The 18,872-nt window shown below is 42.8% G+C and overlaps 1 protein-coding gene across 1 annotated transcript; it reads left to right on the top strand.

The window, feature by feature from the left end:
- The first annotated feature begins 4,119 nt into the window (after nt 1-4,119).
- LOC138959500 (phosphatidylinositol N-acetylglucosaminyltransferase subunit Q-like) lies at nt 4,120-14,154 on the top strand. The gene is made up of 8 exons (XM_070331019.1): nt 4,120-4,838; nt 5,804-5,924; nt 7,249-7,375; nt 7,865-8,018; nt 8,482-8,674; nt 10,251-10,365; nt 10,730-10,803; nt 11,174-14,154. The coding sequence occupies exons 1-8, from the start codon at nt 4,126-4,128 to the stop codon at nt 11,354-11,356; spliced, it is 1,680 nt and encodes a 559-aa protein (XP_070187120.1). The 5' UTR covers nt 4,120-4,125; the 3' UTR covers nt 11,357-14,154.
- The last annotated feature ends 4,718 nt before the right edge of the window (nt 14,155-18,872 follow it).

Raw genomic sequence — 18,872 nt, 5'->3', positions numbered from 1 at the left:
GTTCGTCTGCTTCCAGACAGCACAACATGAGTCTAAAACTTGTTTTACCGTTTCAAACGTGCAGATAATCTTTGCAGTTGATATGCTCAGCATCACAAATACAATTATGAAGTTAGATTAGAAAAAAAAAGTATATTATACTCAAAGACCGTGCGAATTGTTGATCGTGCTTCCAGTATGTATGGTAGGCGAATGCTGTCAAAAATAACCTTCCTGTTGCACTGTTCGGTGATGTTTTATTTATGTTTTTATGTTATTGTCGCCATTGCTGACACTTTAGGCACTTCTCTGATGGAATGCTATCTCGATAGCCTTTATTTGATGCGTAAATCATTAATGTTATCATTTTTTTCTACAGTCACCTGCTTTCTGAGCAAAAACCTTGCTCTACACCAGTGACCACTGCGAATGAGACAAGAATGAGGTAGGTTTGACATATCAGCAATTTCTATTAAAGGCTAAAAAAAAAAAAGTTTTAATAAAAAAGCTTAATAAAACAAATCCCGTATATATTATATTTTCAATAAATCATGTTTCAGTGGAACCAAAAAAAATAAATAAATAAATAAATTAAAAAAAAATGTTTCAGTGGAACCCCCTTTCTTAAGACCAACAAAATAATCTGAGAAAACCAGGTCTTAAAATGGAGGGTCTTAATAAGGGTGTTTCACTGTATTCAGGATATTATATAATAAAATATGCTGTACTACTTAAAGACAAAATTAATTAGCGTCTGGACAATTATACACACAGTGTCAATCCAACTGCTTTATTTAAGTTTATGTTATAAATGTATTTTTTTCCAGATCATGGAGCAGTTGTGTATCCTGTGTGGAGGCAGCCTTTATTCAGTGGAGCAGATCGTCATTCCGCAACAGAAGGGAAGAGACACCATACACAGAGTCAGTACCCAGCGTGGTGATTGAATTGTTGTTGCAGAGGGGTAGGCTGTGCATGTATGTTGTCGCAGTTCATATACGAACAAGCACAACATAGCCGCCTACCTTCGTGGGAAAAAAGATGAAGATACTGCTGCAAATTTGAACCAAGGACTGCGGTCAAAGAATCAGCCCTTTGATTTCAGGAAATGTTGTTTATTTTGTGGCATGCATGCAGAACTTGTTTCAAAACGAGGTCCAACAGTACTTCCTGTTCGCACTTTAGATTTTCAGAAGACCGTCTATAGAATCTGTGCTGAAAGAGCAGACGAATGGCCTGAAAAGGTAAAAGGCAAGATAGAATTCGTCTCGGACCTTCCAGCAGCTGATGCTTTGTACCACCAATCATGCAGCACCAATTTTAGAACAAAAAGGAAACTTCCAAAGTGCTTTGCATCAGACACTGACAACAAAAGACCAAAACAAGGAAGACCAGTCGATGAAAAAAAGCAGAAGCGTTCAGAAAAGTTGTCAATTATCTGCAAAAAAACGATACAGAAGTCACCATCATCGACCTCATCAGAAAAATGAAAGAGTTTACATGTGGTGACTGTTATAGTCACTCAAAGATGAAAGAAGAATTAAAGAAACATTTTGGTAATGAAATTATCATCACAGAAATGGATGGGAAAGCAAACGTGGTAACATTTCAGAGGACTACATGTACATGGTCTATTCTTCATTCCTTTTATTCGACACCTGAGACGACCGACGAAGAAACTCAAAAAGACAACATCATCAGAGCTGCTGCTGAACTTATCAAAAGTGACATTAAGAAGATAAACACCAGCAGAAAAGAATACCCAAGTCCAGACAGCACTTTCTCAATTACAGCAAACCTTGATTTTGTGCCAAAATCCTTGCAAACTTTCCTCGGAGAGATCTTCAGTGGAAAGGACACTGATGTGAAGGTTGCTTCAATCGGCCAAGCAATTATGCAAGCAGCTCGCCCAAGAATTTTAATTGCTCCACTGCAGATTGGTCTTGGAGTTCAGATGCACCACTGTTTTGGTTCTGTACTCCCTTGGATTCAGCTCCTCTTACAGAGAAGTAAAGACGGACGAAATGAGTGCGGCTGCCACCCAGGAGATAATCGTGCCAGCCACAGATGAACATTTCATGCAGTACATGGCAGACAATGTCGATCATAACACTGGAACAATTGTGGCCTGAATACCTTCCATAACCCCGTTCATCAAAAATAGGTCGTCCATCGCTCTGAAAACAGAGGTTAGGCTGGAGGAGGTCATGAAGAAAGCCCGTGTCAAAATCAGTTTCTACGATGAGAGATGTGAAGGCCTGGCAAGTCTCACCTATGAGAAGTTAAGGACAGTCCTAGTTGAAGACCCTACCAAAGAAGTTGAAGTCCTATGGAAGTCAGCATGGCTGCTCAGTCCTCAGAGACCGTTCTGGTCAGGAGTAATGCAGGCCGTCCACAATGGTGACTTTCCAGGTCAGTCATCTATTGTCTTCTTGCCGATGATTGATCTCAAACCCAGTGACAAAACTTGTATCTATTCAACGCTGTTGTTTCTTTCTGCTGAAGCTAGGCGATACAACAAAACCCCTGTAGTCACCTTTTGATCAGCCCCTGTGGTGGAAGGCCCTCAGCATCATATCAGCAGAAGCAGCTTTCAGTGAGCTACGTTCTGTAGTTCTTCGGCTTGGTCCCTTCCACATGGAGATGAGTTTTCTCGCTTGTATAGGACATCTCATGGCGGAAACTGGCCTGTACGATGCACTATGCACTGTGTATGCCCCAAATGCTGCCAAAGCACATCGGACCTACCAGCAGCACCAGCAGCTCTTCTGAAAGTGATTCGGTGTGCATGCAAGACTGACTGTGACACAAGAAGATGCAGCTGTCGTAAACACGGACTCGTTTATTCGCCTGGGTGTGGAGAGTGTCGTGGTGCCAGTTGCTCCAATTCCCCGTCCAACTTTACTGAATAAGGCGAGGCATATTGAGAAGCAGAGGTGAGAGAATATAAAAGAGTGTGCGTGTGCTTGAAAGCACATGTGTGTGTATTTTTCTGTGTGTGTGTGTGTGTGTGTATGTTTGTGTGTGTGTGAGTGTGTGTGTGTGTGTGTGTGTGTGTGTGTGTGTGTGTGTGTTTATGCGAAAAAGCACTCGGATTCTATTTTCAACGCGTTTTGTGTCAACTACTGCCGTCATAGATATTAAATAGCTGCATTTCTGAGTCCTCTGAGCCGAGATCTTTCTAACGAGATGCAACATGATAGGCTTATCTTGGAGAACAAAACAGTGTCTTCTTCCACTAATGTATGACGTCACTAATATGCAAATTTCTCGATTGTGCCGATAGTTTGAAACTTAGATTTTGCACTGGGCACTAACCAGACTGTTTTGAGAACATTCCCGCAAAAAAAATTTTTGTTGCAAAAACTGGTGGGTTGAAGCATGATTTTTTGCACGGTAACCGCACTATAAGCCAAACACTGTACAAAAGGACTTCCCATTGTAGTTTCTTTGCCTAAGCTTACTGTGTGTGTGGGTGTGTATGTGTGACGGAGTGATTGAGTTTGTGTTACTGTTTGTCTATTTCTTACGTGAGCCTTGAAGGCTTCGCCTCTTGTTTTCCTTTCAGTAATAAGTTGTAGTAGTTTGACCTTATTGTTTTAGGACAAGTAGAGCTCGTTCACCAGTAGCAAAGCCTCACTCAGTCCGTCAGTGTGCCTGAGTGTGTGTGATGGGGGGGGGGGGGGCTCTCCCGTGACCGGCCACCTGCAATGTACGGACAGGTTTGCACTGGCCCAAGGGTGTCCGTTCATGAGAGGGACTGCTGTAACAGCAAAACTAGTGTGAAACATAAGTAATCAATTTATCCACTTGACTATATTCACAACAGGGACCTATCACTCTTCTTCACGCATGTTTTTATGCCTACGGATTTCCAAATACTCTGCAACACATGTAACCCAAATTCAACATGTGCCCGTACAATAGTGCTTCTTTTATGAAAACATTGCTTCGGCCATGTTGATTTTAATCAACCAATTTTCTTGTTCTCCTTTGAATCATGTTGTCACCGTAGTCAGAGCCGTCCTGAGTCTCGAAGCACAACTGCGTGCCACGCCCACCAATCGGTGGCCACGCCCACCTGGCAAGGACGCTGAACTTACTCAGCTTGAATAGACTTATCTCCCCTGGCCGCGGAAAGCGAAAATGGCAGCCACCGAGGTATGGAATGTATTCGTTCCTGTTCGACTGTTGAATAAGTCATCGGCGTACTTGACTGGACAGATTGATCACTCAAAATCTTCAGTGTATGTGACAGGCGTGAGCCTAACTTATACTCATCGTGAAAGCGACCCCATTGTAGGATATTTGACGTCCGAAGCCGACAGCCAAAAGCCGATTCCATTTCCAGCAGGTCAACGCAGACCATCAGTTTGGTTGACAGTTTCTAGACCTAAATCAACCAATGCACCTGGTTGTCGTGTATACCTCTCTGGAAATTCTGACCCGTGTAGATGTGTGTGCGTGACGTTCGACCCAGGCGACATTGTGTCCTCTTACATTTTCACTGAAGAGCAAGGGAAACACATGAGTGCAGAATCTAATGTTACTGTTGGTGGTCTTTTGAATGTGTACGGAAATGTTCACGCTTCTGATTTGAACCTTACCGACATAGCATGCCAGTCTCGTTCAAGAAAGCACAGCAAGAGTTTAATGCAATGGATATTTGTTTGGTGTGTTTGTGTACTGAATGCAGTGTTTACTGCGGTTGACTGGATTCTTTCTGTGGTCAGCATGAAATGGTGTTGGGCTCACATTTGTGCGCAGGTACCGGCGCTTGTTGGACATACTGCATTCAAACTCAACCGATTTAAGAAAATGAAGTCAGCGTGTGCCTCCCCTCTGAAGTCCAGTCTGGTGTAAGGGTCTCGATCAGTTCTATTTGTACTGCACACACACACACACACACACACACACACACACACACACACACACACACAAACACACACACACACATTTTAAGCTTATTTTGTAGCCTATGTTGCTGGATCCTTAAAGTGAGTTTGCTGGTTAATTTGCGGAAATGGAGACCCTGTCCATAACGACCACTTCTGCAGTTTTGGTTGGTCCCTCAACTGGTTGTTATAGACAGGTTAAAGATGCACAGATCGAATATATATGCTGAATTCCTTTTTGTTAGTAGTGTTAGGCATTAATGTCAAACTTCATTCTTTTTTTTTTCATCATCCTATGTGATCATTTACGGTACGGATAGGTGGAGTAGATGCGGAATGTATCATATAATCCAAAAGCACCAGCAGGGGAATTCATGGGGTCACGGATGTCGATAACTGACACGTGTTTCTTTCAGGCGAGACTTGCTCGTGAAGCTAGGAGGCGAGAGTGTATGTGAAACGTTTTGATGGCTAGCTATGCAAGAATTAAACACCATTGGTTGATACCGAAAAGATCGTCTGCACTGGTCGCTAAACAACCATGGACAGCCAATCGGATTAGCAGCTGCGCGGCTACATTTTTTCTCGCATAGCGAGCAACCCCAAAGCTACCTAGCCTTCGCTTGCCTAATCCTAGCATTCCTTGTGGCGAGAATTGCCCAAGAAGCGGTACTTCCTCGCCCCACTTGCTTCACTCGCCAATTTTTCGCCTTAAAGAAATGGGGGACTGGTGCTGTTATTGTCTCCATCTGTTTTTGACTGAATGGGAAAAAGATGTGTGTGTCTTTGTGTTTGTCAACTGGTGGAGTCCATATTTGTCCACAAACACATCACGTCAACATAATAAAAAAAAAAATCATTTCAAACCTGCTGCATTAAATAAGCCTTTATCAGTTTATGTATTGTTGTTTTGTCCCTCACTCTGACAGGCTGTTTGACACCTGTGGTCAACAATTGCTGGACTCTGCTCTGGGTGTCGCTGTCATGCTGTTTGTGGTAAACACAAGCTGTGCAGATAATGTTGCCACTGCAGTCATGCATTGGGCTGATGTAAGTATTCTCTGTGTCTTCATATTCCAAATGTCTTTCTTCCAGGTGTTGCCTTATCTCTCTCTCTCTCTCTCTCTCTCTCTCTCTCTCTCTCTCTCTCTCTCTCTCTCTCTCTCTCTCTCTCTCTCTCTCTCTCTCTCTCTCTCTCTCTCTCTCTCTCTCTCATACTTAATGTACATGTAGGTGATCTACTTCTTTTTCCTCTTCTGTGTTCATGCCCAACAACACCCATGTACACTTGAATTTCTTACAAGTGGACTTCCACATGCTATTATATGCTATGCTATTATATTTAGGCAGGCATGCTCAAATGTTGGGATATTTCAGGTGTAAGGCCAAAAAAAAAAATGCTTTGGTTACGGTTTCATGGCCAAAAAAAATAGGGTAGGTAGGTCTATTAAACTTTTTTTTTTTGTTTTTGTTTTTTTTGGTTGGTCCCTCTTGAAATGATAAAAATATTTGTGTATGCAGGATATTCGAGGTATTTTCATATTGGTGTATTTGGAACCACAGATATTAATTACTTTTTCATGTTAAGAAAAGAAAACTGGACATACCCTTTAAACTGTATAGTGCCACTAGTGAACACAGTCTTCGGGCTCGGCACTTATTTTCGTCGACCCAACACATTTTATCCCGAACAGTTTGCCGTCCAAAGTTGGATGAAAATCATGAAAAATGTCCACCAAGGTTGCACTCTTCGAGTACCGACTTATCAGTCGTGTTTGTTCGATATGAACGCCTTTTCCGAATACGATTGCAAATGCAGACGACATCTTTTTACGTTCGCGCAACGAACGAACGCACGAGACTGACTTCCCTTGGATATGGGAGTTGTAAAAAGCGGAGTGGTGTCCCTTGTCGGGCTTCTTGTTGTCTGCTCGCCGGCGATCGATGTTTTCTCTGTGCCGTGGTGTTGTCGTTTTCGGTGGGTTTTTGTGTGTGTGTGTGGTTTTTTTTGTGTGTATGTATGTGTTTGGTTCATTTTATTTTTAGCTTTAGGACCAAAAAAAAAGTTTAGGGTCGGCCCAAAAAGTTAGGGTCGGTCGGGAAACCGTAACCAAAGCATTTTTTTTTTTTGGCCTAATCATTACTTTGAAATTTAACGTGACGTGGTAGCCTGCTTTGTCACAATAACCTATCATAGCTTTTCAGGTGTGGGGATGGGGGATGGGAATGTGTGAATGCTGGCGAACACTTGTTCAGGTATCTGACTGCAAAGCTGGTACATGTAGTAGATATATATAATATGTGTGAAACATACTATGATATATTTCACACAGATGAAAAACGAAATAATTCCCAATCATTTTGAATCTTGCAGGACACAGCCAGTTACCTGAATGACCTGCTACACTGGCTGATGGGAGCACCTGCTGGCTTGAAGCTCAATGCACAGCTAACAGAGTATATGGGACACTTTTTCATCTACCATGTCTACCTCTGGTCAGGTGAGATTGGTCACATTTCAGTCGAAAAGAGAGAGATTGCTGACATAATGAAAACTGTAAGGTGCTGTAGTTTTGTTTCCATCATATCACACTACTACTAGTTATAGCAAACATTGGTAATGGAGTAAAATTCGTCAGCAGGCATTCTAAATGTTGATCAAAAATGGAATAATTTCTGGAGCTGCCAGATTGTTGACCTGTCTTTAAATCAAAGGGTGCTCATGGTAAATGTTTGAGGGATCTTTGATAGTTTGTGTTGTGAAAAGAGGATGTCGGTTTTTTTTTTTTAATCCACTTTTATAAACTGGTTTCAGATATCATTTATATGTACATGGGTCGTGCTCATTGCAATTTTCTTGCAGCCATTAGCTTTTTGCTGTGTAAAATTGGTCTTGTTTTGCGTCAGACAACACAAATCACTCAGTCAGCGACCTGTATGTAGGACAAGGTAAACATATCATAAATAAAATGTCAAATGAACTTTTGCAGGTTACTTGTCAGTACTAAGGCCAGTGCTTGGCTGGGTGATATGGACTGCCGCAGTGTTTGGGATGCTGGGCATCAGTACACAGCTCTGCTTTATGCAGGATATCGTCTCCATGCTCACGCTTCACATCTACTGCTTTTATGTCTATGCTGCAAGGTATGAGTCATGTCTTTGTCTCTTCACTTTGTAATCATCCAACTGGATTATGACCTAAAAAGAATCTGTTATTCAGTCATTATTTTGTTATTTTTTATGTCAGAGATATGTCTTCATTTTTAATGTTAAATTCTCTGACCTTCAGTTATCTAATGTAAAAAGTCTGTGTTTAATGTGATGCTGTCTTAATCTCTTGCTCAAAACACAGAAAGTAAACTAAAGAGATTCTCATACTCCTCGTCTTTCTCCCCAAATCTGTTTATTCTCCTTCTTTCCATTGTTTTTTAACCACTTTAAATTAGTACTGCTAAACTTGAATACCTAAGTTAGAATCTTTTAAGGGTGATCCAAGTTCTATGCTTCTGTGAGAAGATAATGGAGTGTCCGTTAAACACTCTTTCTGTGTGTGTGTTTTGAAAAACAAACAAGCAAAATGGTATGCTGGCCTGTTTTATCCCCCCAGATTGTACAGCTTGCAAGCGTACGCCCTGTCATCATTTTGGCGACTTTTTAGAGGAAAAAAGTGGAACGTGCTACGTCTGCGAGTGGACTCAGCGCTGTACAACATTGATCAATTGTGCATTGGCACGCTGCTTTTCACGGTGCTGCTTTTCCTTCTGCCTACAACACTTCTCTACTATTTTGTTTTTATGACTGTGAGTTTCTGAAAAGAGTACACATAATGCTGTGTTTTGTTTGTTTGTTTGTCTGTTTATTTGTAGTGAGCTATTTCATGCTATTGGTGTGGATTTGCTGTGTTCATCTGAACGGATGTGTAAACCCTTGCAGGTACTCCGCAAAAACAATTTTTGAGTCACTTGAGAAAAAGTGACTATGTAATCGGTCAGTGTTAGTCTGTCCGGCCGTCCGGCCGGCCGTCCGTAGACACCACCTTAACGTTGGACTTTTCTCGGAAACTATCAAAGCGATCGGGCTCATATTTTGTTTAGTCGTGACCTCCAATGACCTCTACACTTTAACGATGGTTTCGTTGACCTTTGACCTTTTTCAAGGTCACAGGTCAGCGTCAAAGGAAAAATTAGACATTTTATATCTTTGACAAAGTTCATCGGATGTGATTGAAACTTTGTAGGATTATTCTTTACATCAAAGTATTTACATCTGTAGCCTTTTACGAACGTTATCAGAAAAACAAGGGAGATAACTAGCCTTTTCTGTTCGGCAACACACAACTTAACGTTGGGCTTTTCTCGGAAACTATAAAAGTGACCGGGCTCAAATTTTATGTGAACGTGACTCATTGTGTTGTGAATAGCAATTTCTTCCTGTCCATCTGATGCCTCATATAATATTCAGAACTGCGAAAGTGACTCGATCGAGCGTTTGCTCTTCTTGTTTTCTTACTTATTGTGTGTGTAATGTGCCTGAGGTAACTGTGTTTTTTCTTGGGGGGGGGGGGGGAGGGGAGGGGAATCTGAGGTATTTTACTGAAAGCGGGTGAGAGCAGAAAGGAGGAATGTAGGAAGAGTAGCTAGATAGACATGCATATGCATGTGCCTGGATTAATTTGTATTTAAGATGATGCTTGGACTAAGCTTCTCTCTGTGCTACATAATGTTTGCTTTTAATCATATATTTCTCGTCACAATATCACACAGACACAAATAAATAAAGTATAACAAATCACACAGCTGGCATCAAATTAAAAGGGCAGCTGAGAGCATGTTAAAATGACTTGAAATAGGTTGCCTATGGCAGACCTGGGAACCCATACGATTTAGCCGTATTTTGTACGCATGATTGTCGAGAATACGATCAGTACGGTCAGTGGACAAAAAATACGACGAGAAAAATTCCTAGACAACTTTTCTTCACACGCCCATCCCGAAGCCGATCCAGTATTTTGTCACATGATAACAGTTTTTGTCAGTAAACATTGAAAAAAACATTTGTTTTAAATGTATAGGTAAACTTAATCAACGGTGTAACGGACGCGCATGAGGCATGTTTTAATCATGGATGTTCAAACGCTGTGTGGAGTACGCAAATTTTTCTGAAAATACACCAAGTTTGTTTGAGAATACTCGAAGTGCAAAACAGGGGTTCCCAGGTCTGCTATGGTCATGCAATTGCAAGGGAAAGCAATTTTTAAGGGACATAAGTTGGTGTGAAACTCATTTCATTTGTAATTTTTACTCCCCTTTGCTTACACCACATTTCAAGCAGTGTTGTTCTTCTTAAAAACTACAACAACCAATGTTTCTTTTTCAGCTTCGTCTAGTGGTGCTGAGTTTTCATGGACTGCTGACAATTGCCATTGAGAGTTTAAACAACATTCCTGTGGCAACTTTCATTTTACGGGTCTTCAAATCAAAATCTGTGGCTGGTAGGTATCAGCAGTTAATTAAATGAAAAGAACAAAATCGGTTATGTAAGGGAGAAGCACCCTAGGTATATGTGAAAATTCTAACTGTGTGATGGCTCCTGGAATATGTTGGTTGTTCTGTCTATTGTGTATGCTATATTGATTCTACTTTGAAATTCTCTACAGTGCTGTATTACTTTTTCTGTTTTACAGCAAAAAAGCTCAGTGGGTGGGTGCTTGCGTGTGTGTGTGTGTGAAATTTGAGTGCCATGCAAACATCCTTGAACAATACCTTAGTGGAAAAAAGCAGTCTAAATGAAAAACTATGTGCTGATGTGGAATGTGTATATAGTAAGACCTGAAACACCTTTAATGCTACTTACAGGTGATTTGCTGTTTGCTGTTGTGCAAGGTCAAGAGAATATCGAAAAAGACAAGTGCCTTAAACTTTCACTTCAGGTAAGGAGACTTCACACGAAGACACAGACACACATGTGAACAGATACAAACAGACACAAATTATGATTGCCAAATCCTCTTTTTTTTCTTTTCCTTTTTTCTCACTGGTTGTTCATTGAGTATTACCATTGTACATGTACTAACATCTTTGGATTGTGCCTTATGCCTAGGCCTGCAAAACCCCTTTGACCAGCCTATAATGCTGAATCTCTACCCCAAACAACCTTGCTCATTAGTGTATTCAAAATGCACACCCCCATAAAAAAAAGAAGCATATAACTCTTCTCTCTCTCTTTTTTTTTTTAACCTGAATCCACAGCCATGACAACATTTGTGACACTGACTTTTGAATTTTTCTCAATCATTCCAGACGACGCAGCTGCCGATGAAAACACTGTACCAAGCTGCAGTCATCCACTTGAAAATAGAGCCAGAGAACCCGGAGCAGAACAAATACTCATGGGCTGAGCTGTTGCAGAAACTGGTGTCAGGGCATTTAGTCTACCCCTGGGTTAACCCTTATGACAGGGACAATAAAGAGAAACTGTCTTAACATGGGCAGAACTGTTGCAGAGACTGTAGTAATGGGCTTTGGCCTGCCCCTGGGTTAACCCTTTTGACAGGGACAATAATAAGAAACTGTCTTAACATGGGCGGAGCTGTCATAGAGACCAGCTGTAGCCATGGGCTTTGGTCTACCCCTGGGTTAACCCTTATGACGGGGACATTAAAGAGAAACTGTCTTAGCGTGGGCTTAGCTGTTGCAGACTGTAGTCATGGGCGTTGGTCTTCTACCTCTGGGTTAACCCTTATTACAGAGACCATAAAGAGAAACTGTCTTTACGTGGGCTAATCTATACCAGAGACTAGTCATTGACTTTGGCCTACCCCTCGGTTATGACGGACAATAAAGAGAAACTGTCTAAGTGGGCTGAGCTATAACAGAGACTCAGACTGTAGTCATGGGCTTTGGCCTACCCCTGGGTTAACCCTTATGACAGGGGCAATAAAGAGAAACTGTCTTAACATGGGTTTAGCTGTCACAGAGACTAGTCATGGCTGCAATCTACTGGCCGTATAAAATTTCATCTCACACGGCATCACTGCAGAGCGCCTAGAACTGTACCCACGGAATATGCGCGATATAAGCCTCATTGATTGATTGATTGATTTAAAAGTAAAGAATCACTATCTTGACATGAGCCGGGATGCTGCATGGACTAGTTTCAGGGCATTTTGTCTAGCCCTTATCACAAGGACAGTAAAGATAAACTGTCTTAAATGCGGGTAGAGTTGTTGCAGAGACTGGTTTCAGGGTGTTTCGCTATCCCCAGGTTAAGTCTCCATGAGCAGGACACAAATTATAGGGAAACAGTTTTGAATATAGATCTGATGAATTACTGGTGTCAGGGAATCTTCTCTAGCCTTGTGGAACCCTGATGATAAAGGCAATGAGGTGTAACAAGCTTAAGTTGAATGCGGATGATGTGATATGCACTGTAATTTACTTTCTGTCACGGAATCTACACTAGCCATGTGTAACCCTCATGCTAGGAACAATAAAGTGAAGCAGACTTGAACATTGATCTGATGACTTACTAGCATCAGGGAACCTGACCTATCCTGGGTGAGCCTATATCGTATTGGCTGTTGAAAGAAACATGATTTGTAAAGTAATATTAAAACATTTAGTCAATCTGTACTCTTAAAAGATTAAAATATAGAAACTTAACACTCTGAATGATATGTCAACGAGACTAATAAGTCCTGGGCTAATACCGGCACGGTTGGCCTAGTGGTAAGGCGTCCGCCCCGTGATCGGGAGGTCGTGGGTTCGAACCCCCGGCCGGGTCATACCTACGACTTTAAAATTGGCAATCTAGTGGCTGTTCCGCCTGGCGTCTGGCATAATGGGGTTAGTGCTAGGACTGGTTTGTCCGGTGTCAGAATAATGTGACTGGGTGAGGCATGAAGCCTGTGCTGCGACTTCTGTCTTGTGTGTGGCGCACGTTATATGTCAAAGCAGCACCGCCCTGATATGGCCCTTCGTGGTCGGCTGGGCGTTAAGCAAACAAACAAAGTCCTGGGCTGTCTGAAACCCTTTGAAAAAAGACTGCCCTGAATGATCTCGGTGACAGAAACGAAAAGTGTTTTGTTTTTCCATAATGCAGATTTTCTTTATTTCTGAGCATATTATCACTTTGAACACAGCATATGTAAATATTTTTAGATTCAGAAAATAAAATAGAATACAATGCAATCATTTTTGAATTTGTTATTACTATTTCATTTTCAAGCACTGTTTTGATGAACAAATCAGTTATTTGTTAAGCTTCTAAGTTTAAATGCATCCCATAGTCAGGACCGGGTCAAGGCATGTTTGATTACAATGTCAATGAATTCCATGGAAAATGTGGTTGCCACAGTGCTGCCTCATTTTTGTAAGTCGAATATGACGTCACCAAAGGCATTTCTAAAAAAAAAAGAATGAAAATCGTGAGCGAACTTTGTCTAGATACAGTTGTTTTGCGGGAATTGCTCCACACACACACGCGCGCGCACACACACACACAAACACACGTACACAGAAACACTCACATACGCGTACTCACCCATACACCATCACTGTCATGAAACCTCATCTCGATTCCCAGTCAACCGCGATAGACGCACAAGAAGCCGTGGGATGTCCACGATGGCGCCATACAATAATATGCTAGTGCTAGACCATTGCTGTTTCGTTTACATGAAAGTCAGTGTGGGAATTGCTAGGACGCTTTCAAGTGTAGCTGAAAGGCGTTTTGGCCTCAAAATGCACATCTTGCACGTGCGCGGTGAATTTTGCTCACTCAATCGACAATCGGGTTCAACTGAACTGCAAAAGCTAGTTTCGAGGCGTTCCAATCAGAATGTTTGTCTGGAACTTAGAACTATTCACCTATGCGATACTTTTTTGGGGGCATCAGTTGCGACACCGCAGGTAATAATCGCCGTGCTAAAGTTGGAAAGGGTATATTGTGAATGCCCGTCAGAGGAACGTAGGTGCTTGCTGGCCAGAAAAGGCAGTGAAGTGCCCCAATACGTAAATGGATGGAACCCGCTTAAGTATACATTTACTTTGCCTAAATGAACACTTTTTAAAATAAAATTTAAAAAAGTATTCTATTCGGTGCTTGGACTGGAATAACTGTTTATTACTGTATCATACTGTTGGAACAACCAAACGTTGTAGACAAGACTGTTTGGAACCTACTTCTGGCAATACAAGCTACATTTGACAAGACTCTAGGCCGGGGGACCAGTAAGTTGTGACCAGACGATAGTTTTGGTTATAATAACCAGAATTTAAAATGTAAAAAAACCACAAAGTTTATTGAGGAACCCGTGCACAAGCTAGCCGAACTAACGCACAATTACCCTAGACGCCATCTCTTGATTTCCATTGTTCTTTATTATATCTGATTATCCTCATTTGCTGTGATATTGAGTATTCTGTTGAGGGTAGAAGGCTATTGTTCCATGGATAATGTTTCAAAACGACCTAAAGCATACTAGGCAGGGCCGGACTAGGTATGTACTGGGGGGGGGGGGGGGGGGGGGGGTTACAGATGGGGGGGGTCCAGGGGGCGAAGCTCCTTGGTGGGGGTTTCAAGGGGGCTTCTTGAAGCTGAACGTTTTTTGATGTTTCTGGAGGGAAAGGAAGCGTCTCCTTGAACGAAAAAGGTAAATTCGTCAGCAAGCTGTATAGGCAATGAAGAAGAATTGAGATTGTAAGGACTCATACTTTTCATCACAAAAATCGTTGAAGAAAAATGTCTTGAGGGGGTGAGAGGTGCGATTTCTCCTCGGATTTTATGATGATGCAGATGCAACCACCCCCCCCCCCCCCCCCAAAAAAAAAAAAAAGCGTTTGGGAGGTACATGCTTAAGCCAGGGGGGGGGGGGGGGTTGCGCAACTCCTGTAACCCCCCCCCCCCCTAATCCGGCCCTGCTAGGTCTGTGTAACATATGCTTTGAATGAGGTACCGTGCGTTCATGTATATGCAAGAGAGTTTGAATGGCAAGGCTGTGAATATTGATTTATGCTATGGTTCTGTTTTCCTATCGTAAATATTTTTAATGTTTTGAAATCTGTTCTTTGATGTCATCGTTTGTGTGTGTGTGTGTGGGGGGGGGGTGGTTGTGTGCGTGCGTGAAACAGATCTTTAATGGTCTATGACTCGAGAGAGAGAGAGAGAGAGAGAGAGAGAGAGAGAGAGAGAGAGAGAGAGAGAGAGAGAGACTCAGAGAGAGAGAGAGAGAGAGGAGAGCACTGATGTTTGCACAGAACAAGAAATCATTAATGGAAATCTAAGAACGCGTGAAAACACGAACACACACACACACACACACACAAGACACAGCGACAAGCATACACGCATCGGTACACATATACACAGAATATAATTATTTTGTATTAACTTCAGTCCGTCTGCGCTACAAAATGACTGGTGCCGCGGAACATAATTATTGTGCACATGGAACAAAATCAAGGCCAAAACCAAGCATCACAGACAAGGACAAATAACAACAAGTCGCGTAAGGCGAAAATACAACATTTAGTCAAGCTGTCGAACTCACAGAATGAAACTGAACGCAATGCAATTTTTCAGCAAGACCGTATACTCGTAGCATCGTCAGTCCACCGCTCGTGGCAAAGGCAGTGAAATTGACAAGAAGAGCGGGGTAGTAGTTGCGCTGAGGATAGCACGCTTTTCTGTACCTCTTCGTTTTAACTTTCTGAGCGTGTTTTTAATCCAAACATATCATATCTATATGTTTTTGGAATCAGGAACCGACAAGGAATAAGATGAAAGTGTTTTTAAATTGATTTCGAAAATTTAATTTTGATCATAATTTTTATATTTTTAATTTTCAGAGCTTGTTTTTAATCCAAATATAACATATTTATATGTTTTTGGAATCAGAAAATGATGAAGAATAAGATGAACGTAAATTTGGATCGTTTTATAAATTTTTTTTTTTTTACAATTTTCAGATTTTTAATGACCAAAGTCATTAATTAATTTTTAAACCACCAAGCTGAAATGCAATACCGAAGTCCGGCCTTCGTCGAAGATTGCTTGGCCAAAATTTCATTCAATTTGATTGAAAAATGAGGGTGTGACAGTGCCGCCTCAACTTTTACACAAAGCCGGATATGACGTCATCAAAGGTATTTATCGAAAAAAAGACAAAAACGTCCGGGGATATCATTCCCAGGAACTCTCATGTAAAATTTCATAAAGATCGGTCCAGTAGTTTGGTCTGAATCGCTCTACACACACACACACACAGACATACCACGATCCTCGTCTCGATTCGGGCCCCTCTATGTTAAAGGCACAGTAAGCCTCCCGTAAACCATACAGAGCTTCCCGAGCGTCTACATACAGTACAAGCATACTTCCATTTAAACGCTCACCGAACGGGAACATCCTGGCTGCTTTCTGTCGAGCGTGAGAAATTTTCAAAGAATTTATTTTTGTGGACTTGGCCCTTTACAACAATGGGGCCTCGTTTTGGTGCTGGACGACTGTTATGAATATCCCGGAAATCACGCCCGGACAGTAAGCCTCCCGTAAACCATCACAGATACTGTCAGGCTTTTACACACAGTACAAACACCCTTCCATTTGAACGCTCACCAAACGGGAACATCCTAGTGTCCTACGCAAAGAGCGAGCAATTTTTAAAGAATTAATTTTGCAGATTGTCTCGAACACTTTTTGGACCCATCCTGAACTCAGGTCAAAAATGAGTTACTTCCCTTCAACTGGTGATAGCCGTGGAGCGATGATTATCAGAATGTTTTTGGACCGTGGTGCGTTTTTGCGCTAGACCTAACTTTTAAAATCTAAATAATAAATTGACAGCTTGTTACACAAACATTCTTTAATCATAAAAGAATTCTTTTTTCATCAAGACAAGATCAGTGCAATTCGAAGTTGTGAAAGTTTGAAAAAAGAAAAGCCCGGAAGCAGGGTCACGCAAGGGTCGTAGCAGACGACGGTTCTTCTTCTTCTTCTTCTTCCAATAATGTTCAGCGATCAATGAATTGACCATTACTAACATGTTGGCGAAGTGCAAGTGTGTGTCCTTAACAAAGATAAAAAAAAAAATAAGTAAATAAAAAATAAAAGAGGTGGGGCAGGGGGAGGGCGGTTACTGTGCCTGAATGGCCCTCATTGCCCTCAAGCAGAAGGCATTATAGGAGGGGGCCTCGACAACATCTGATGGGAGGGAGTTCCAGTCGACAGTGGTCCTCGGGAAGAAAGAAAACTTTCTGTAGTCTGTGCGGCACGGGATTATTCCCAGCTGTTGGCTGTGGTTGCTGCGACGTCCACTTCGAGGTTGCCGCTTGAGGCCGACACAGGAGACGCAGGCTTGATCGTTGAGAATCTTGTGGAGCATAGCGAGTCTGGCGCAGCGACGTCGTTGTTGTAGCGTAGGCCACTCGAGTAGCGTCAGCATATCTGTGACACTAGAGGTGTTATGGTAGCGGTTTGTGACAAATCTGGCTGCTCTGCGCTGGACCTTCTCAAGGGTTGTGATGAGCCTGTCGGAGTGTGGGTCCCATACTGTGTAGGCGTACTCAAGAATAGGGCGGACTATTGTCTTGTAGGCCAGCATTTTGGTGAGGCTGGAGCATACCTTCAGGTTTCTTCTCAGGAAGCCCAGCGTCTTGTTGGCCTTGGCACAGATGTTCTCGATGTGCTGGGTGAAGTCTAGTTTAGTGTCTAGAATGACCCCAAGATACTTGGTGGAGGTGACTCTCTCCAACGTCTGGCCGTGGAGGGTGTAGTTGGAGAGAGGGGGAGAATGGCTTCGGGTGAAGGGCAGCACACAGCACTTGTCTGGGTGGAAGGCCATGTCCCATTCTTTTTCCCATTGTTCTAGGCGTTGGAGGTCCTCCTGAAGCTTGGCTGGGTCTTCTGCGCAGGTGATGAACCTGTAGACGGCTGTGTCATCAGCAAAGAGTCTTGAAGGGGAAGATATCTTGGAGGGGAGGTCATTGATGTAGCAGAGGAAGAGGCAGGGCCCTAGGACAGAGCCCTGGGGGACTCCGGTCTTCACTTTGACAAAGCTGGATTGCGCACCATCCACCACGACTGACTGCGTGCGGCCGCTGAGGAAGTTTGCGATGAGGCTGTTGGTCTTTCCTCGTATGCCGTAGTGGTAGAGCTTGTGGCAGAGCAGACTGTGGTTTACACGGTCGAAAGCTTTGGCAAAGTCTAACACCACTGCCTCCGTTGTAGTACCACGTTCCATGGCTGTAGAGACTTCTTCGATGAACTCGAGTAATTGTGTCTCGCACGAGCGGTGTTTACGGAAGCCGTGCTGTTGACCGGTCAGGATGTTCTTGGTTTCGAGGTGGTTCATGATGCCACTCACTAAGATGTGTTCCAAGAGTTTTGAGCAGATACAGGTGAGCGAGATGGGGCGGTAGTTGGAGGGCTTGTAATGCTCACCCTTCTTGAAGACGGGGGCAACTGTGGCTATTTTCCAGTCAGAGGGGACTTGTCCGGAGTGTAGAGATGAGGAGAAGATGGAGGTTAGGATGGGGGCCACTTCCTTAGCGAGTTCTTTGAGAACGTGGGGTGTGAGCCCGTCAGGTCCTGTGGCTTTGTGGGGGTTGAGATTTGTCAGAAGTTTCTCGACTCCCTGGGTGCTGATGGAGGGTTCATCCATGGCTGGATAGTCGTCAGGGGAGTCAGGCATGGTGCACTTCGTCCTGAACTCTGCTTCTGAGTATGTAGTTCCTTCGCTGAACGCCTTGAAGAACTGAGCATTTAACTCTTCAGCTTTGAGTTTTGGGTCGGTGATTAGCTTTCCATTTGACTTGAGGGCTGAGACACCAGAACTGTTTGAGCGTTGGTGTTTGATGTAGGTGAACAGCTTTTTGTGGTCAGGTTTGGGGTCGGCTTGGGGTTTGGAGTCGTTTTCGGGAGTGGAGGGGGGTTGGGTGAAGATGTTTTCCTGGTATCGCCAGTAAGACCGGCGCATTTCTGTTTGGATTTTTATGCGGC

The sequence above is a fragment of the Littorina saxatilis genome, linkage group LG2 (genome assembly GCF_037325665.1).
Source record: "Littorina saxatilis isolate snail1 linkage group LG2, US_GU_Lsax_2.0, whole genome shotgun sequence".
NCBI classification, from domain to species: Eukaryota; Metazoa; Mollusca; class Gastropoda; order Littorinimorpha; family Littorinidae; genus Littorina; species Littorina saxatilis.
Note: the sequence above shows the minus strand (reverse complement) of the source record. Positions and strands in the feature narration are given on the sequence as shown.

Excerpts from the sequence above, each read along its gene's own strand:
- LOC138959500 (XM_070331019.1), top strand. The coding sequence starts at position 4,126 with ATGGCAGCCACCGAGGTATGGAATGTATTCGTTCCTGTTCGACTGTTG. Across the intron at positions 5,925-7,248 it reads CAGTCATGCATTGGGCTGAT|GACACAGCCAGTTACCTGAA; the intron begins GTAAGTATTCTC and ends TGAATCTTGCAG. Across the intron at positions 8,675-10,250 it reads ACTATTTTGTTTTTATGACT|CTTCGTCTAGTGGTGCTGAG; the intron begins GTGAGTTTCTGA and ends TTTCTTTTTCAG.